This window comes from Schistocerca nitens, chromosome 9, assembly GCF_023898315.1.
Source record: "Schistocerca nitens isolate TAMUIC-IGC-003100 chromosome 9, iqSchNite1.1, whole genome shotgun sequence".
In the NCBI taxonomy this organism is placed as follows: Eukaryota; Metazoa; Arthropoda; class Insecta; order Orthoptera; family Acrididae; genus Schistocerca; species Schistocerca nitens.
The window spans coordinates 141,119,415-141,141,557 of record NC_064622.1 but is presented as its reverse complement, the minus strand read 5'-3'; the positions used below and the strand labels follow the sequence as shown (position 1 = coordinate 141,141,557).

Here is a 22,143-nt window from a genome sequence, read left to right as displayed (position 1 = left end):
TTCGGGCATGCAGCCGCGCAAATAAAATTTTCTCCACTGATATTTCAGCCGCGAATCGTCCGGTCATCATCAGAGTGAGTCACAAGACTGACGACAAGATGCCAAGCGCGGCCTTATATGCTCCACCGTAGCAGTACTGCGCATGCGGGTCGCAGATGCTGGTCGGCGGCAAAGAATAAAGCTTTTACACATGCGATGCCTGTGGCGAAGGCCTACAGACATTCGATTCGCTTATCGATGTATGATCGGCGGCGGTGACACCGTGACGACTTCTCTGCAGTTTAATTACCCCAAGAGCTGGATTCCATGCTTTGTCCAAATTAAAACCATTATCTCTATTTATTAAATTATTAGCTAATCTAATCTCTATAGCTTCCCTGAAAACAGATTCCCAAAAGGAAGAGGTTTAAGTTAAAATCATCACATCCCTGTAATTCATGGAATGCCCTGTATCAATGCAGTGTTCGGCCACAGCTGACTTGTCTGGCTGTAATAAGAGTGTGTATCTTCGATGCTCCACACATCACTCGTGAACAGTGCGTGTTGTTCGACCTGTATACGACTTCTCACAATTTCGGCAAGGAATCTGATACCCACCCGCTTTGCAAAGCTATAAATCGTCCTTCACAGAATCGAGTAAAGATGCAATCTCCGGGGGGGGGGGGGGGGCGGAATATCACCTAACACAGTGTTTCTCAACAATATGGCCTATCTTCGAGGAAAGAGCACCCACATGGGGCAAAAACGCACTAGATATGAAGGAATTACCATCTTCTTTCCCATCACATACCAGCTTTCTAGGTTTTGCATTGAAAGCTGTACGAGTTTGTTGCGGAGAACATCCATTCGATTTAAACATGCTCTTGAGGTATGTGAGCTCTTCTTGCAAATTATCTTTATCGGATACACAGTGCGCGCTATGCACTAAGGTGTTAAGGACACCTATGGTCTGTGAACAGTGATGCCAGCTACTGGCACGGAGATATAGATTTGTGTGTGTTGGTTTCCGATATACGGCATGACCTAATGTGCCATCAACTTTTGGATGTCTCATCACCAACAGTCGACCTGGGCAGATGAGGAGAGGTTTAAATGTTCCTGTTGGATGTGTTACTCCGGTAACATCCAGTGACTAGTCCAAGTTTGAAGTCAGCTCTCCTGACGGACCCATTTTGGTGACACTGCTTCTGTTTTACACTGGCGGCTTCTGCCTCTCGTGACATCTAGTATTACACAGTAGTGTCCGGATACTTTCGATCCGATAGTCCACACGCTAAGGGATCTTTGAGATCCAGGAGAATACACTACGTCATGGGAACATGACGCTGGCTAAACTATGGTGGAAAAATTTGGTAAGAAGAGGCATACATTATAAGCCAATACAAGGTCTCTTAATGTGGTTGTGTGTGCTGTTGGTGCAAATGATTCCTGCCGCCGGAATGACGACTCTGCACGAGAAGCGGTTGTTGGCAGATTAGAAGCTGACCGCAATTAAATTGGCTGACAATTTACTATTGACGACAGCGTCATTTCGCCCCTTTGGAGACGTTTTCAGGAGGGGGAAAACATTCATCTGCATTTTCAGCAGGGCCAACCAGTCGCTACAACTGTAAGTTTCCCTTCTGTTTGTTCCCTGGATTGCTTCTTGCACACGAGAGCAACAATATACATGTCTGCTAACACTGCTAAATTCTTGCTAAATAATTTACTACCACAGCTGCGGTGCCGAGAATACGGAGTCGTTTGTAAGACTGGTTGACCGCATGTACGTCCCAGAATTACCATTGCTAATTTACTTGGTCTTAGGGGCGAATTGCACACCGCTTGATTTATGTCCTGCAGGTGTGATAACTATACTAGAAACATGTTTCACAAGCGATCATATGCTCAAAACCATCACAAGACAAGCACATTTCCAGACCACATAATAAATATATTAATGTCGTCCAGGATTGTCAACGACAGCGGGCAGCGCCTAAAATAATTATAAATTATAATGCATTTGTTTATTCATTTATTGAAGTAAAATCAATTAATCATGGCTTTACAACAATTCAGACAATAATCCAATGTGGTGCACCATGTAACATTATGTGATTGCCTTATCATTTTAAATCATTCATTAATCGAGCAGTCGCTCGGCAACAGCTACAGTTAGCAAATAATGTTGCGAGAATGTAAAAGGTGAACGACCTGTGACGTAACTTGTTTATTGTCGAAGCGCCGTCAGAGATGCAGTGAGTTATTGACTTTGAAAACCGCGGCGCGAAAAACGGACAGAAGAAGAACACTTTTACACATTTTTTTTTGAGCATGACATATTCTCGATGAACAGTTACTCATTCTTCTCTTGTCTCCTGTAACTTGTGTCGGACGCGCATGTCTTGCCGCCGTATTATTATTGTTAAAAATAATATTGTTCTAGTGTAAACTAAATGTGTAATACTAAAAGTGCCTAGCAGTAGATTTATTGTGCGACGTGTATGTGAAAACGTCAAAGGAATTGTTTTTATTACGAGAAGTGCCAGTCAAAACGGCATCCATGTTAAATCCTTCATTGGAGTGTAAGTTCGTCTATTAATTGCCATAAATTCAGAGTTAAATGGAACTGGTGTATGGACTATTCATTTAATATAGAATCTATGTCTCACCTCTTCATGAAATTATTTAATTTTCTTTATGTTTCTGCCAAATAGAGAGTTCACAGTCACGAATTCTTTCGTCGAGTTCGGACGGAAGTTGCATGCGGCGAAATATTTTCTCCGCGCCATATTCTACTGGTAAATGCATGATAAACTACGGTCCCTTAGGAAATTCATGTTGAGCTATCCAAAATAATTATATTTTGAATAGGCATTTACTCTCCTCTGCAATGCAACTTCCGACTGATCAGACGATCCAACAAGAAACAGCCGCACACGGTCGGCGTTCGCAAATATGTTTCCACCGCTGATTATAGCTATATGTTACAGCACAAAAGTAGCATATTGTTATAATTAGCGACTACGAACGGGGACATTTATAACTGTATGTTTATGTATACACATTACGTAAACATATCGTTATAACCACCTAAACTTACGGAACATTACAAGTGCAGGTAACGTTGCGTATAGATGAACAAGTGCTAACAGATTGCATACGTGTGTCTAGCCGGTTTCTTGAAATGTATCTCTCTCTCTCTCTCTCTCTCTCTCTCTCTGTGTGTGTGTGTGTGTGTGTGTGTGTGTGTGTGTGTGTGTGTGTTTGTGTGCGTACAGATCAAAGCTTAAACTTCAAGTTCGTAGTATTCGGTATGTCAGGACCAAAAGATAGCATTTGTTTTTATGGGCAACTGGTAGCTGATTGAGGGCAGTTAGCATAGAGAAGACTGTATGAATCTCTTGCACTTATAAAAATTCATCCAGAAAATATTCTGTAGCAGTTTCCACCTGATCTTTGTCATTCTTGTCACTACGATTTACTTTAGCGTGCCACCAAGACGAAATCTTAACTTGTTGTGCTCCTCTGTTGCAGCGTTCGTCATACAGTTCACGTTTCTGGCAGCCTTCTTCTGGCTGAACGTCATGTGTATCGACATGTCCTGCACCTTCACGTGAGTAACTTTACCTCCAGTCTCCAACACTCAGAACTTTTAGAATATTTGGTTGAGTTTCGTTTCCTACACTATAATCTTGCTGTGAAGGAAACAGTATTGGTACTACTTTTAATTAAGCTTAACGAGTGAAATGAAACTTACCATATGTGTCTAACTACCTTACACCTATGAAAATAATTATAGTGGTATGAAATGTCTTCTAGTGGGCGATTGTACACATAAAGCTTAGTACCCTTGGTTCTATTTCTCTCTCTCTCTCTCTCTCTCTCTGTTCTACCGCCTGGGAACAGAGGATGTGTGTGGAGCAGGTCTTCTAGGTACCAGGGGCCAATTTTATCACCTAATTGTGTAAAGCATCTACGATTATCGGGATGATCACTGATTTTTCTGTACTTAGCTAATGTTTTAACAGTTACAATACGAATTTTCTTTCTCGATACTGACAAAGAACTTGTTTTTAAATTTTCTCTTTTGCCCTAATAAGCAAGAAAGGTTGCTTGGTATCCTGAGGCACCGTGCAGCTTGATTCAAAAAAAATGGTTCAAAAGGCTCTGAGCACTATGGGACTTAACATCTGTGGTCATCAGTCCCCTAGAACTTAGAACTACTTAAACCTAACTAACCTAAGGACATCACACACATCCATGCCCGAGGCAGGATTCGAACCTGCGACCGTAGCAGTTGCGCGGTGCAGCTTGATTCTTCTCAGCCAGACCGCAAATAAATGAGAATGGGATAAAGGCGACCTAGTTCAAATACCTGGTTAGGTATGGGAGTGGACATCCATTTGACTCATTTTCCTTGGTGGGAACCATGAGTTCGAATCCACATTTAATGTGTACCAGTGACAACACGGACCTAGCCAAAAATATGAAAATATGTAACTGTTTGGCTCTGTAACCCATCGTGCTTTTCAACTCCTCATTACTTGCTCTGATGCACAAGGCAGGCTGTTCGAGAGACGGATTCATTGCAGAGTTCTAAACTGCTCATCTAGACAGACTACACGAGAACTGGTATCGGGTCCAGGGGTTCCCCAGTGGGAATTTATGGGAGAAAATTTCCAATTCTGTCGTTTGTCTTACAACCAAGCAAAACCTGCCGAACACCTCGGTCTGAATGAGTGGACTGGAAATATTGTTAATTTATGTCTCGGACAGTACGTCCTTGACAAAAATGTGGAGGTATAATGTGTTTCTGTAAGTATGTAATTGTTGACTGGTTCGACATGTGAATAGTATCTGACAACGTGGTTTGCTTGAGCTCCTGCTTTCTTCTCATTACCTGAACGTCGTCGCTGACGGATGAAACCGGTAATTTCCTGTTGAAATTGTGTGTAATTGCGCCTGATAGTAAAACATTCTGAAACTCGATTTCAACAATCACTGACGACTCCACCAAGACCGAAATGTAGTTCTTTCCAAACACAAGAAGTGACTGGCTGCACACCACAAATGCCCCCTAATCTCTCATCGTATTCTCATTAACCCTTCACGAAACAGTGACACAGGTTATGTTGTGCCGTCTTCCTATAATATCGGGCCTCTAGATTTATCAAGTCGGATTTCGAGAGCCAATGTCGCGTTTTTCCAGAGCTTCCTATTCAACACTCTGAATATTTCCGGTATACTCCAGTGTCGGTTACGCTGGCCTGTTGAGATCCTGCCTGCACTTTTCTGAGTTAGATCTATGTCTGCTCGTACGCATACTTGATGAGGACTCAAAAAATTTGAAAAATTCCCCTGTATTGGCCACAGCAGCTTTCCTGTGCCGTTACCTGTATGAGTGCAACACACTTTATCAAAATCCTCCTAACATACCTGTCATGCTCCTTCAATAGACTAATTTTATTTCATATCGCTCTCAAACATTTGAACGATATGACGGACTCCGAAATTGACCTGCCCACTAACCTTGGAATTGGATGGGATGTAGCTCTCTCTCTCTTTCTCTCTTTCTCTCTCTCTCTGTTTTATGAGCATTATCATGGTTTGATAGTGTTGAGACAGCAAGCAGCCACAAATTTATTTTCAGTTCCATTATTCAAAACGCATTGTTACCGGTCTCGAATCATTACGATTCATTTAAGACGGTTTTGATGCTTTCATTAGAACATGTGGTGTGTTTTTTTACAGGTTAATTGTCCTAAAATATAAATAATACATAATTATAAGCACGCCACACAGATGGTTGCGTTACAGATCTGCGCGGGATGTGACTTACGTGAAATGTCGGTTTGCCATGCACCCACATGTTTTGATACACACAAAGTGCTTAAAACATTTGAGTGTCAAAGATGCTATGATATATCGTAACATTACAAAGATGTCCCATGTTTGGAAAAAGATCATATATTCACTCATGTAACTGAAACGCCTTTTACAGTAGTTCAGAGGGACATTGATTTTGTGAGTTTTAGAGCGAATACTGTTAGATTAATTATGTTAGAAATTCGTCTCGTACGTGTTACGAACGTATTAATCTTTCGTCTTTGCTGGCTCAAGTGACGATGTGGAAGTTTGAGCAGATATCGGTCGGTGTGTGTCGGTTTTCTAAACACTCTGCGGCCCATGTGTTTACCATTTCTCGTACCCAGTACTTCTAGAAAGGCTAGTCCTATTGGTCCTCTTCTGCCTCTACGTCCAGCTTTTTAATGTTGAAGTGGAGACTGTTAGGATGTCACAGGAACACACAGCTGTTTCTCACCATGTCTAAGGTGTCGTCGATATATATATATGCACCACCCCATAGGTTTAGAAGGTGCCAAGTCTAACACCTGTCTTTTGAAAAGATTTCGGGCTTTCAGCCGGTCGTCGTTAGCTTCCATCCACGATATTTCGACTGGACAACTGCCAGCAATCCTCAGGTGAGCCATCGAAGACTGACGAAGACTCGCGTGGATCTGCACGGAGATAACTTGTCCTCCGATGTGTGATGGAGTTCGCAGCAGTTATTGCTTTGCCTCCCATGCATGCCGATGTAATGCGTCTTCACACGTAGGTTGTCTTCTTGCGTGTCTCCTCAGCACAGTTCTGCAGTGCTAGCTATGCAACGAGCAGGTGTGGCCAGCGGGTACTGACGAAGACACTCTCCGTTCCGTAATATATAGCGTGCAGCGAGTATTCCGCGCATGCGTCAAAATCATATGGAGAGACGAACCACACCGCGCGCCAGCAGCGCCCCCGCTGGTGGAACTGCAGAACTCAGCTGTCTTCGGTGTTGTCAATTGCCGCGGCCATCGGAGTTCTCTGACGTCTTCCTCTGGAGCAGAAAGTGTCATCCACGTACCTTCAAAAAACAGTTGGTTTGAGGGCTGCTGATTTCGTAGTGTGGCCACGTGGAGAAGAAAAATTAATGGAGTTATTAGATCACCTCAACTCCATTCATGAGAACATTCGGTTTACCATGGAATTAGAGGAAAATGCACTACGGTCGCAGGTTCGAATCCTGCCTCGGGCATGGATGTGTGTGATGTCCTTAGGTTAGTTAGGTTTAAGTAGTTCTGCGTTCTAGGGGACTGATGACCTCAGAAGTTAAGTCCCGTAGTGCTCAGAGCCATTTGAACCATGTGAGAGGAAAATGGTTGCCTCCCTTTCTTGGATGTGCTAGTTAGACGGAAGAGTGATGGCTCTCTGGGGCATTCGGTTTATCGAAAGTCCACATATACTGATTTGTATTTAAATTCGTCCAGCTGCCATCACCCATCGCAAACAATGTGTGTACTTAAAACACTTGTACACAGAGCTCAAGTAGTGTCAGATACAGATAGTTTGCCTGAAGAGCTTGCCCATCTCAAGAGGGTTTTCAAAGAGAATGGATATTCTACCCGGCAAATTAGCAAGGCACTTGCAATTAAGCCAAAGAAACAGGGAGTGGAGAAAGAAGAGAGCACGTCTGCTAAATCTTTAGCTTTTTTTCCCTTTGTTGGCAACATCTCCTTCAAAATTGTAAGAATCCTCCACGGTTTCGAACTGAAAGTAATTTTCCGTCCACCATCGAAGATTTCTGACCTGCTGGGATCAGTGAAAGACGATCTGGCATTGCGGAAGGCGGGAATTTATAAAATACCTTGTCAGTGTGGCATATCATATATAGGACAAACATTGCGAACAGTAGAAGAACGTTGCACTGAACATCAACGCTGTACTCGCCTTTTGCAACCTAGCAAGTCTGCAATTGCTGAGCACTGCATTTCCACTAGGCACTCAATGGAGTATGACAAGACAACAATTTTGACCACAGCAACATCCTTTTGAGACTCCGTCATAAAAGAATCAGTAGAAATTCGCATGACAGACAATCTTATCAACCGTGACAAAGGCTACCAGCTAGATAATGCGTGAAACCCCGTCATCTCTAAGATCTGCTCCAGACGAAGACGTCGGAGTACTCCGATGGCCGCGGCAATTGACAACGCCGAACACAGCTGAGTTCTGCAGTTCCCCCAGCGGTGGCGCTGCTGGCGCGCGGTGTGGTTCGTCTCTCCATATGATTTTGACGCATGCGCGGAATACTCGCTGCACGCTATACAGGATGTTACAAAAAGGTACGGCCAAACTTTCAGGAAAAATTCGTCACACACAAATAAAGAAAAGATGTTATGTCGACATGTGTCCGGAAACGCTTAATTTCCATGTTACAGCTCATTTTAGTTTCGTCAGTATGTACTTTACTCCCTCGATTCTCCGCCAGTTGGCCCAATTGAAGGAAGGTAATGTTGACTTCGGTGCTTGTGTTGACATGCGACTCATTGCCTTACAGTACTAGCATCAAGCATATCAGTACGTAGCATCAACAGGTTAGTGTTCATCACGAACGTGGTTTTGCAGTCAGTGCTATGTTTACAAATGCGGAGTTGGCAGATGCCCATTTTATGTATGGATTAGCACGGGTCAACAGCCGTGGTGCGGTACGTTTGTATCGAGACAGATTTCCAGAACGAAGGTGTCCCGACAGGAAGACGTTCGAAGCAATTGATCGGCGTCTTAGGGAGCACGGAACATTCCAGCCGATGACTCGCGACTGGGGAAGACCTAGAACGACGAGGACACCTGCAATGGACGAGGCAATTCTTCGTGCAGTTGACAATAACCCTAATGTCAGCGTCAGAGAAGTTGCTGCTGTACAAGGTAACGTTGACCACGTCACTGTATGGAGAGTGCTACGGGAGAACCAGTTGTTTCCGTACCATGTACAGCGTGTGCAGGCATTATCAGCAGCTGTTTGGCCTCCACAGGTACACTTCTGCGAATGGTTCATCCAACAATGTGTCAATCCTCATTTCAGTGCAAATGTTCTCTTTACGGATGAGGCTTCATTCCAACGTGATCAAATTGTAAATTTTCGCAATCAACATGTGCGGGCTGAAGAGAATCCGCACGCAATTGTGCAATCACGTAATCAATACAGATTTTCTGTGAACGTTTGGGCAGGCATTGTTGGTGATGACTTGATTGCGCCCCATGTTCTTCCACCTACGCTCAACGGAGCCCGTTGTTATGATCTCATGCGGGATACTCTACCTGTGCTGCTAGAAGATGTGCCTTTACAAGTACGACACAACATGTGGTTCATGCACGATGGAGCTCCTGCACATTTCAGTCGAAGTGTTCGTACACTTCTCAACAACAGATTCGGTGACCGATGGATTGGTAGAGGCGGACCAATTCCATGGACTCCACGCTCTCCTGACCTCAAACCTCTTGACTTTCATTTATGGGGGCATTTGAAAGCTCTTCCCTACGCAACCCCGGTACCAAATGTAGAGACTCTTCGTGCTCGTATTGTGGACGGCTGTGATACAATACGCCATTCTCCAGGGCTGCATCAGCACACCAGGGATTCCATGCGACGGAGGGTGGATGCATGTATCCTCGCTAACGGAGGACATTTTGAACATTTCCTGTAACAAAGTGTTTGAAGTCACGCTGGTACGTTCTGTTGCTGTGTGTTTCCATTCCATGATTAATGTGATTTGAAGAGAAGTAATAAAATGAGCTCTAACATGGAAAGTTGTAAGTAGGCTGTTTAGGTTCTTATATTTGCTAACTATGCCTATCAGTAGTTAGTGCCTTCCGTAGTTTGAATCTTTTATTTAGCTGGCAGTAGTAGCGCTCGCTGTATTGCAGTAGTTCGAGTAACGAAGATTTTTGTGAGGTAAGTGATTTGTGAAACGTATAGGTTAATTTAGTCAGGGCCATACTCTTGTAGGGATTACTGAAAGTCAGATTGCGTTGCGCTAAAAAAAATATTGTGTGTCAGTTTAAGCACAGTCATGTACAATTTTTCAAAGGGGACTTTTCAAAGTAAGCGTTTCCGGACACATGACCACATAACATATTTTCTTCCTTTGTGTGTGAGGAATGTTTCCTGAAAGTTTGGCCGTACCTTTTTGTAACAACCTGTATATTATGGAACGGAGGGCGTCTTCGATGGCTCACCTGAGGACGGCTGGCAGTTGTCCAGTCGAAATATCGTGGATGGAAGCTAACGACGACCGGCTGCAAGCCAGAATATTTTTGAATATTTAGTTCGCCGAGAAAATTTTAAATTTCACACCTGTCTTTTGGATTCCTCCATGAAGAAAACCACCAGCCTAATTAGACTATCAATGGAGACTCCTAAAAGTTGAACTATGTATTTTCTTGTTCTAGAACTGTAATGTGTCCAGTGTTGTTGAACAGTGACGCCACTGCTTCCTCTGGCTGCAGCGGGATGCGCACGACGCAGTCCCCGGCGCTAGAGCGCGACCGCCGTCGCTTCCTGTGGTACTCGGCCTACGCCTGGGGCTGCACTGCTGCCATCTGCGCGGCCGCCGTTGGCGCCGAGTTCTCACCCGCCGTGCCCGAAGACTCGCCCTTCAAGCCAAACATCAATAAGGGCACCTGCTGGTTCAAAGGTCAGCTCCTGCGCCTACACACTTACTGATGATGCACAATGAGACATCTGCTACTCAACAAATTCTCTCTTTCCCGAACATTATTTATACAGAGTGAAACGTATTTAAACCGACAAACTCTGGGAGTTTGTAGGGGACATCAAAACAAATATTTTTCCCTAATGTCATTTTTTCCTATGAGGATTATTTAAACCGGTGGAGGCCGTATTACGCTCTTCAGTTTGATATGTATCCACTTTGCGAGCTAACTATTGGATTGGCTAACTCGTTAGAATTTGTGGAACATTGTTCCTATAAATTTTCGGAAGTTAGTAAAATTTTTTGATTACAAGAATTGAAAGAGATTTGGTATAGGTAACATCGATCTTTGTTACCTAGATACCTTGTTGTTGCTTTCACGTGTACTGGGGCATACCCGCATCCCACGTACACAACCAGGGAAGATGGACTTATATAGTTGTTACTCAGGTCTAAATATTCAGGAACTGGCCTTCACAGGGAAACCCTGGAAAACCTGCAGGCTTAGACCCCAACTAGGTATCACGTTGTTGTTATTGTTGTCTTCAGTCCTGAGACTGGTTTGATGCAGCTCTCCATGCTACTCTATCCTGTGCAAGCTGCTTCATCTCCCAGTACCTACTGCAACCTACATCCTTCTGAATCTGCTTAGTGTATTCATCTCTTGGTCTCCCTCTACGATTTTTACCCTCCACGCTGCTCTCCAATACTAAATTTGTGATCCCTTCGTGCCTCATAACATGTCCTACCAACCGCTTCCTTCTTCTTGTCAAGTTGTGCCACAAACTCCTCTTCTCCCCAATTCTATTCAATACCTCCTCATTAGTTATGTGATCTACCAATCTAATCTTCAGCATTCTTCTGTAGCACCACATTTCGAAAGCATCTATTCTCTTCTTGTCCAAAGTATTTATTGTCCATGTTTCACTTCCATACATGGCTACACTCCACACAAATACTTTCAGAAACGACTTCCTGACACTTAAATCTATACTCGATGTTAACAAATTTCTCTTCTTCAGAAACGCTTTCCTTGCCATTGCCAGTCTACATTTTATATCCTCTCTACTTCGACCATCATCAGTTATTTTGCTCCCCAAATAGCAAAACTCCTTTACTGCTTTACGTGTCTCATTTCCTAATCTAATTCCCTCAGCATCATCCGATTTAATTCGACTACATTCCACTATCCTCGTTTTGCTCTTGTTGATGTTCATCTTATACCCTCGTTTCAAGACACTGTCCATTCCGTTCAACTGCTCTTCCAAGTCCTTTGCTGTCTCTGACAGAATTACAATGTCATCGGCGAACCTCAAAGTTTTTATTTCTTCTCCATGGACTTTAATACCTACTCCGAATTTTTCTTTTGTTTCCTTTACTGCTTGCCCAATATACAGATTGAATAACATCGGGGAGAGGCTACAACCCTGTCTAACTCCCTTCCCAAGCACTGCTTCCCTTTCATGTCCCTCGACTCTTATAACTGCCATCTGGTTTCAGTACAAATTGTAAACAGCCTTTCGCTCCCTGTATTTTACCCCTGCCACCTTTAGAATTTGAAAGAGATGATAGGAAAGACATAATAATTTAAAAATTTGAGAGATATTCTAGAATTCGTAGGAAAGATAAAATCTGCCTCATAGCCAAAAAAATCTTTACACATGAAAATTTTTACAATCTTCTGAAAAATTTTCTTCATCGATGTCTTGCTGACCTGCGGTGTAACTGATCGAACAGGAACATGGGACACGGCACGGAGGACAGGCGTCGCATTGGCGTACCGGACAGGAGACGTAACGGATTTGAGAGACCAGAAGGAACCTCAGGAACAGGTACTCAGGATTGTGGCATGAAACAATCGAAATTCGTCTAAGGAATGGTCAACTATTAAATATTCCTGGAAGAGAAGGGTTAGTCGAATTTCTCCAGATTCATTTTGAACTTAAATATGGACCTGATCCATCCAATTATTCGTATTTCTCCAGATTCAATTTGAACTAAAATATGGACCTGATCCATCCAATCTTCCATCTGAGGAATGGGAAAATCCATTCGTCTTATACTTTCCACACCTAGGTGTCTTAATCGATACTGTAGTTGCACAATATCACAACTCGAGATCGGAAAACAATTTTGAAAACATGGATAATTTCATCCATCTTCTTGAGTAAGCCGAAAGGTTCTAATCCTGGTTTTAATTTTTTTTTTTTTTTTTTTTTTTGTTTCGTTGGCTTTTCCAGGTGGAAGTAGATCTGAATCTTTCCTAATTTGGTTTCAAGTACGAATGTGGATAGCATGTCAGAATATTAAAAACTTTATTATTTGAGACAATTTCAAAAAAAAATTATGTCTTATTCATGCATGGTTACAATGAAATTTTGCTGAAAGAGAACGTTTAATTAAGTCTTGCTGCATGACCTCTCCAGCAGAAATTAATCTTTGTTGTAGTGATTGACGATCAAATTTTTCTCTTTTATACTCCGATTGCCGCATTTTCTCATGAACATATATGAATGCAATATAACAATAAACAAATCCAACTGGAAAATGACACATTATTATTAATTCGATGAAGAATTTTCTTATTAACTCTAATTTTATAAACACACACTAAGCTAGTTAATTAAATTCTCTTGAATAGAATTTAGCTCGCGCCAAAAAACCAGCGAGTCGTTATGTCTGTGGACAGTTGCAAGAGACATTACAAGTTGTTAGAGGCCGTATTACGACCTTTAGTTGCTAGAGGCTGTATTACGAGCTTCCGTTTTTAGAGGGCGTATTACGCTCTTCAGTTGTAGGCAACTGCTGTCCACCAGTGTAGTAGCGTGTTGTCTCTGTTTACTAATGGAGCGATACACGTGGAGTGAGTACTCTGTGTGGTTGGTGCGTACTACTTAGCGCACCACAACGGACGGGCTGCGTGAGACCGGGTCATCTAGCAGATTACCTGGACAGGGACGCCGTCGCACGGTAAGAACGCTGCAGTTTGAGGAAGCTGTCTTCAATCAGCACTCGTGCAATTGCACGTAACGTGGGGACGAGTCAGACGTATGTAAGAACAGTCGTTCGAGAGCAATTGTTACGTCCATTTCACTTACAGCGTGTCCACAACCTGGAACCACTTGATTATCCACCCAGAGCACAGTTTTCGCAGTGGTACCTGGGACACTATGAAATGCATCGTACATTTCCATCCTCTGTGTTGTTTACCGATGAAGCAACGTTCGGGTGTGATGGACTCTTCAACATGCACAATTCGCATGTTTGGAGTGAGGATAACCCACATGCCACAGTTACTAGCGCTAATCAAGTGCGGTTCTTCGTTAATGTGTGGGTCGGTGTTGATGGGGACTGTTTAATTGGGACGTATCTGCTACCTAGGTCATTAAACGGCAGGCACTATTACAATTTTCTAGCCAGAGCATTGCCAGAATTGCTGGAAGACGTCTCGCTCCCTACAACACAACGCATGTGGTTCCAACATGACGGGGCGCCGGCACACTTCAGTCGTCGTGTGCGTCGATTCCTGGACCGATGGTTCCCAGAAACGTGGATTGCTAGAGGTGGTCCTGTACCATGGCCTGTTCGATCCCCAGATATGACCCCTCTGGACATTTTTGTGTGGGGAGAGATCCGCAACCTTGTTTTCGCAACTCCTGTTGCATCAGAAGAGGATCTGGTTGCCCGGATAGCAGCAGCAGCAGGAACAATTCAGGATACTCCTGTGATTTTTGCTCGTGTCAGACAGAACATGATCTGACGGTGTAACCTTTCTTTACGTGTCAAAGGCGGCATTTTTGAAAATGTACTGTAACTGGAATTTGGTTGTGTTAATGTGTTGTCTCTTGGTCATAAAAAAAAATAGAAAAGTGTTTGTTGATTTAATTAATTTGCCGCCAGAGAAATCTTCCTCTACCGTTTTAAATACTCCTCACAGGAAAAAATGACATTAGGGAAAAATATTTGTTTAATTGTTTTGACGTCCCCTACAACCTCCCAGAGTTTGTCGGTTTAAATACTTTTCACCCTGTATACTCATATGTACTAGCTGAGTACATTTGGACACGCATGCGTGATCAGTGGAACTTTGCATCGCTAATTCAGAATAACGCAGCACTGCAACGTCGTATCCTTTCCAGACCGTAAGTGATATGTGTACCAAGTTTGGTTAAAATCAGATCAGTAGTTTGTATTTATAATACGTATGGATTTCACAGGCCAAGTTCCCGCAGGCTTCAAAAAGAATGTAATTATTCCATTTTCAAAGATGGCACATTTTAACAGAATATTTACCGTACTATCACCTTACTAAGACGTGCATGCAAAATAATACCCACGACTCAACAATGCGTTTCGAGAGGAGAGAGAATAGTCTCATCACCAGAATGTCAAACTTAGCTCATGAATTTAAAACGCTAAAAGGCCTACCAGTACATTTTTTGCGTTTATACAGTGAAATACACTCATGCTCATAAATTGAGGATAATTGCAGAATGTGGTCCACACAACGTGGCGCTACACAAAACTGGCGCTAATAGCATAGGCACATAGGGAATACACACGACACAGTTGAGAAAATCGTCCTGAAACACATGAGCTACAAAACGCCACTGTTTCCTGCGCATGTACCCCGACATCAGTATGAGATATGATCCTAGGTGCTCAGTCCGGACCGCGCGACTGCTACGGTCGCAGGTTCGAATCCTGCCTCGGGCATGGATGTGTGTGATGTCCTTAGGTTAGTTAGGTTTAAGTAGTTCTAAGTTCTAGGGGACTCATGACCAGAGATGTTAAGTCCCATAGTGCTCAGAGCCATTTGAGATATGATCACCATGCACAGGCCGCACAACGAGTCGGCATACTCTGGACCAGGTGGTCGAGCAGCTGCTGGCATATAGGCTCCCATTTTTGCATCACTGCCTGTCGGAGCTCCTGAAGTGTGCAGCGATACGTCGACCGAGGGCATCCCAGACGTGCTCGATGGGGTTTAGGTCTGGAGAACAGGCAGGCCACTCCATTCGCCTGATATCTTCTATTTCAAGGTACTCCTCCACGACAGCAGCTGGGAAGGGCCGTGCGTTATCATCCATCAGGAGGAAAGTGGGACACACTGCACCTCTGAAAAGGCAGACATAATGGTGCAAAATGGCGTTCCGATACACTTGACCTGTTACAGTTCCTCTGTCAAAGATATGCAGGGATGTAAGTGCACCAATCATAATCCCACCCCGCAACATCAAACCACGACCTCCATATAGGCCCCTTTCAAGGACCTTAAGGGGTTGGTATCTAGTTGCTGGTTCACGCCAGATGAAAACCCGGCGAAAATCACTGTTCAGGCTATACCTGGACTCGTCCGTGAACATAACCTGGGACCACTGTTCCAATGACCAAGTACTGTGTTCTTGACAACAGGTTTTACGGGCTCTCCTGTGACCAGGGGTCAGTGGAATGCATCTTGCAGGTCTCTGGGCGAATAAACCATGTCTGTTCAGTCGTCTGCAGACTGTGTGTCTGGAGACAACTGTTCCAGTGGCTGCGGTAAGGTCCGGAGCAAGGTTACCTGTAGTACTCCATGGCCGTCTGCGGGCTCTGATGGTGAGGTGTCAGTCTTCTTGTGGTGTTGTACACTGTGGACGTCCCGTACTGTAGCGCCTGGACACGTTTCCTGTCTGCTGGAATCGTTGCCATAATCTTGAGATCACACTTTGTGGCACACGGAGGGGCCAAGCTACGACCTGCTGTGTTTGACCAGCCTCCAGTCGCCCTAGTATTCTACCCCTCATAACGTCATCAATATGTGTTCTTTGAGCCATTTTCAATACACAGCCACCATTAGCACGTCTGAAAACGTCTGCACACTCACTCGCTGCACCGTACTCTGACATGCACCGACACACCTCTGCGCATGTGGACTGCTGCCAGCGCCACCGTGCGACGATCGCAGGTCAAATGCACCGCATGGTCATACCCTGAGGTGATTTAAGCCCTCACACCGCCCACCAGAGCATTGTTTCACCATGTATCAGCATTATCTTTGATTTATGAGGATGAGTGTAGTATAAAATCGCTGTGGACTGTGGGCCCATGCCTTACATTGAAATTGGCGACTTCCGTCAGTAGTCGTCCCATATTACACCGCTCACTCCACCAGATCGCGTTCTCCTGATCTGCTACGGCCTTCAGGAGTGTCAAGCTGCCGTTTCTACAGATGTCCGAGGTTTTTGTGAACTGACGTGCCCGGGTGTTACACTGTAAGTGCAGCTATTGGCTCAACCACAATATTATTCGTTGTCCCTTAGTTTCCCTCATTTCCAAATGTGTTACTTGCATGTTGTCTACGTTCATCAGCCTCTAGCTGTTTCGTCAAAGATGTATTGAAAATTTATAATTAAACATCTGCTACATAATAACTCTAAAAAATCGTTGAGAAATCTCGTTCAGTTGTCTTTCACTTGCTAGTTACGAATACCGTTACGTTTGTTCTCAGAAACGGCAGTCTCCAACTCTTCCAGCAAATAGAGTTGACGTACTTTCTTTTCTATGTGCCGCATTTCTAAGTCTTATTCTATTCTTTTAAGGGGATGGCCTGTTTCGTACGCATGGTTAGCAACAGTTGATTAATCGCAGTTACGTAGACTGACCCCCCATGAACCATGGACCTTGCCGTTGGTGGGGAGGCTTGCGTGCCTCAGCGATACAGATGGCCGTACCGTAGGTGCAACCACAACGGAGGGGTATCTGTTGAGAGGCCAGACAAACGTGTGGTTCCTGAAGAGGGGCAGCAGCCTTTTCAGTAGTTGCAGGGGCAACAGTCTGGATGATTGACTGATCTGGCCTTGTAACATTAACCAAAACGGCCTTGCTGTGCTGGTACTGCGAACGGCTGAAAGCAAGGGGAAACTACAGCCGTATTTTTTCCCGAGGACATGCAGCTTTACTGTATGATTAAATGATGATGGCGTCCTCTTGGGTAAAATATTCCGGAGGTAAAATAGTCCCCCATTCGGATCTCCGGGCGGGGACTACTCAGGAGGACGTCGTTATCAGGAGAAAGAAAACTGGCGTTCTACGGATCGGAGCGTGGAATGTCAGACCCCTTAATCGGGCAGGTGTTAGAAAATTTAAAAAGGGAAATGGATAGGTTAAATTTAGATATAGTGGGAATTAGTGAAGTTCGGTGGCAGGTGGAACAAGACTTTTGGTCGGGTGAATACAGGGTTATAAATACAAAATCAAATAGGGGTAATGCAGGAGTAGGTTTAATAATCAATAAAAAATAGGAGGCCGGGTTAGCTACTACAAACAGCATAGTGAACGCATTATTGTGGCCAAGATAGACACGAAGCAAACGCCCACTACAGTAGTACAAGTTTATATGCCAACTAGCTCTGCAGATGATGAAGAAATAGATTAAATGTATGACGAGATAAAAGAAATTATTCAGGTAGTGAAGGTAGACGAAAATTTAATAGTCATGGGTGACTGGAATTCGTCAGTAGGAAAAGGGGGAGAAGGAAACATAGTAGGTGAATATGGATTGGGGGGAAGAAATGAAAGAGTAAGCCGCCTTGTAGAATTTTGCACAGAGCATAACTTAATCATAACTAACACTTGGTTCAAGAATCATAAAAGAAGGTTATATACCTGGAAGAATCCTGGAGATACTAGAAGGTATCAGATAGATTACATAATGGTAAGACAGAGATTTAGGAACCAGGTTTTAAATTGTAAGACATTTCCAGGGGCAGATGTGGATTCTGACCACAATCTATTGGTTATGAACTGCAGATTGAAACTGAAGAAACTGCAAAAAGGTGGGAATTTAAGGAGATGGGACCTGGATAAACTGAAAGTACCAGAGGTTGTAGAGAGTTTCAGGGAGAGCATAAGGGAACAATTGACAGGAATGGGGGAAAGAAATACAGTAGAAGAAGAATGGGTAGCTCTGAGGGATGAAGTAGTGAAGGCAGCAGACGATCAAGTAGGTAAAAAGACAAGGGCTAATAGAAATCCTTGGGTAACAGAAGAAATATTGAATTTAATTGATGAAAGGAGAAAATATAAAAATGCAGTAAATGAAGCAGGCAAAAAGGAATACAAACGTCTCAAAAATGAGATCGACAGGAAGTGCAAAATGGCTAAGCAGGGATGGATAGAGGGTAAATGTAAGGATTTAGAGGCTTATCACACTAGGGGTAAGATAGATACTGCCTACAGGAAAATTAAAGAGACCTTTGGAGAGAAGAGAACCACTTGTATGAATATCAAGAGCTCAGATGGCAACCCAGTTCTAAGCAAAGAAGGGAAGGCAGAAAGGTGGAAGGAGTATATAGAGGGTTTATACAAGGGCATTGTACTTGAGGACAATATTATGGAAATGGAAGAGGATGTAGATGAAGACGAAATGGGAGTTACGATACTGCTTCAAGAGTTTGACAGAGCACTGAAAGACCTGAGTTGAAACAAGGCCCCGGGAGTAGACATCATTCCATTAGAACTACTGATGGCCTTGGGAGAGCCAGTCATGACAAAACTCTACCATCTGGTCAGCAAGATGTATGAGACAGGCGAAATACCCTCAGACTTCAAGAAGAATATAATAATTCCAATCCCAAAGAAAGCAGGTGTTGACAGATGTGAAAATTACCGAACTATCAGTTTAATAAGTCACAGCTGAAAAATACTAACACGAATTCTTTACAGACGAATGGAAAAACTGGTAGAAGTGGACCTCGGGGAAGATCAGTTTGGATTCCGTAGAAATGTTGGAACACGTGAGGCAATACTAACCTTACGACTGATCTTAGAAGGAAGATTAATAAAAGGCAAACCTACGTTTCTAGCATTTGTAGACTTAGAGAAAGCTTTTGACAATGTTAACTGGAATACTCACTTTCAAATTCTGAAGGTGGCAGGGGTAAAATACAGGGAGCGAAAGGCTATTTACAATTTGTACAGAAACCAGATGGCAGTTATAAGAGTCGAGGGGCATGAAAGGGAAGCAGTGGTTGGGAAAGGAGTGAGACAGGGTTGCAGCCTCTCCCCGATGTTATTCAATCTGTATATTGAGCAAGCAGTAAAGGAAACAAAAGAAAAATTCGGAGTAGGTATTAAAATTCATGGAGAAGAAGTAAAAACTTTGAGGTTCGCCGATGACATTGTAATTCTGTCAGAGACAGCAAAGGACTTGGAAGAACAGTTGAACGGAATGGACAGTGTCTTGAAAGGAGGATATAAGATGAACATCAACAAAAGCAAAACGAGGATAATGGAATGTAGTCAAATTAAATCGGGTGATGCTGAGGGAATTAGATTAGGAAATGAGACACTTAAAGTAGTAAAGGAATTTTGCTATTTAGGGAGTAAAATAACTGATGATGGTCGAAGTAGAGAGGATATAAAATGTAGACTGGCAATGGCAAGGAAATCGTTTCTGAAGAAGAAAAATTTGTTAACATCGAGTATAGATTTAATTGTCAGGAAGTCGTTTCTGAAAGTATTTGTATGGAGTGTAGCCATGTATGGAAGTGAAACATGGACGATAACTAGTTTGGACAAGAAGAGAATAGAAGCTTTCGAAATGTGGTGCTACAGAAGAATGCTGAAGATAAGGTGGGTAGATCACGTAACTAATGAGGAGGTATTGAATAGGATTGGGGAGGAGAGAAGTTTGTGGCACAACTTGACTAGAAGAAGGGATCGGTTGGTAGGACATGTTTTGAGGCATCAAGGGATCACAAATTTAGCATTGGAGGGCAGCGTGGAGGGTAAAAATCGTAGAGGGAGACCAAGAGATGAATACACTAAGCAGATTCAGAAGGATGTAGGTTGCAGTAAGTATTGGGAGATGAAGAAGCTTGCACAGGATAGAGTAGCATGGAGAGCTGCATCAAACCAGTCTCAGGACTGAAGACCACAACAACAACAACGTAGACTGAATGCATCTTTGTGTTCCTCGTATGTAATCGGAGACGAGGACCTACGGGACAATGTATTTCTATTTTATTTTATTGCACGAGCACTGCAAATGCGTTTTAGGATTTTTAGTTATTTTAAGCGCATGAGTTAAGTTTTAGAAACTGCCGATGAAGCACTGTCAAGTATGGGACAGAAAAAAAGACCATTGGATGCTGCCAGTTATTACTGTTAAAATATGACAATCGCTATCTCATATCCCTAAAATGGATGATATTACTGACAAACATTACGAGGATCGCCCAAAAACTAATACCCTACATTTTTTTCTCAGCTGTCAACGATATTGAGAATGTGAACGCTACTTATGAACGTTTGAAGTTTTCTGAGTGCGCGCGCAAAATTTCCGTTTTCTCCTCAGACAGCAGTGGCGCCTCTAAGTCCATCGAATTCATCACTGCGGAGAAAGAAAGAATGAGGACTATCCACAAATGTATCTGCGAAGTTCGTGGCGTATCTGCAGGAGAACTGTTGGTCGCTGGGCACAGAGGGTGAAGACCACAGAAGGAAGTTCACATTCACTGTCTTCGTCTGATCAGAGCATGTAATTAGCTACCCAGGCAAAAACACTGATTTTTCCTTAAGTCTAGGGTTTAGTCCTCAACAGTCTCTATATTAACAGGATTACCTTTTCGTCATTTTGATTACTAATACGCTAACACTGTTCATTTTGTTCACTAACGGGTTCACAATGTGTGATTTCCAAGAAATGAATGGAGAAATTCTCTGTATTGGCAGACGAGTCGTTGCTGCATGTGCCTTATTTACTACAGTGTTGAACTCCTGACATACATTTGCTTCATCTGTGTAGTTTTCTCCTTTAAATTGTGCAAATGTTCCTCCCTAAGTTTTTTATTAATCTTTTATTAATCTGTTCCAGAATCCTGGCAAAATCCATTACCTTCTTTCCCGTCTTTCGTCACGTTCTTCAAATTTGTTTTATCGCATCTCCTGTCACGTGCTTCAATTTTCGTCCAGTCTTGTGTCACGTTATTCAAATTTTTTATCCTTTTTTCACTGTGCTCTGAAGATACGAGGGCAGTTCAATAAGTAATGCAACACATTTTTTTCTGAAACAGGGGTTGTTTTATTCAGCATTGAAATACACCAGGTTATTCCCCAATCTTTTAGCTACACAACACTATTTTTCAACGTAATCTCCATTCAATGCTACGGCCTTACGCCACCTTGAAATGAGGGCCTGTATGCCTGCACGGTACCATTCCACTGGTCGATGTCGGAGCCAACGTCGTACTGCATCAATAACTTCTTCATCATCCGCGTAGTGCGTCCCACGGATTGCGTCCTTCATTGGGCCGAACATATGGAAATCCGACGGTGCGAGATCGGGGCTGTAGGGTGCATGAGGAAGAACAGTCCACTGAAGTTTTTTGAGCTCCTCTCGGGTGCGAAGACTTGTGTGAGGTCTTGCGTTGTCATGAAGAAGGAGAAGTTCGTTCTGATTTTTGTGCCTACGAACACGCTGAAGTCGTTTCTTCAATTTCTGAAGAGTAGCACAATACACTTCAGAGTTGATCGTTTGACCATGGGGAAGGACATCGAACAGAATAACCCCTTCAGCGTCCCAGAAGACTGTAACCATGACTTTACCGGCTGAGGGTATGGCTTTAAACTTTTCCTTGGTAGGGGG

At 43.3% G+C, this 22,143-nt stretch overlaps 2 protein-coding genes across 2 annotated transcripts in view; both read left to right on the top strand.

The window, feature by feature from the left end:
- LOC126204058 (probable G-protein coupled receptor Mth-like 3) overlaps positions 1-22,143 on the top strand; it is a 754,641-nt gene that overhangs the window by 186,052 nt on the left and 546,446 nt on the right. The gene's annotated exons all lie outside the window — the stretch shown is intronic.
- Positions 3,570-22,143, top strand: part of LOC126203697 (G-protein coupled receptor Mth2-like) — a 116,454-nt gene continuing 97,880 nt past the window's right edge. Inside the window, exons 1-2 of the mRNA XM_049938066.1 lie at positions 3,570-3,595; positions 10,309-10,496. Of these exons, the coding sequence (XP_049794023.1) occupies positions 3,579-3,595; positions 10,309-10,496 (205 nt within the window). The 5' untranslated portion in view covers positions 3,570-3,578. The remainder of the gene's footprint in view (positions 3,596-10,308; positions 10,497-22,143) is intronic.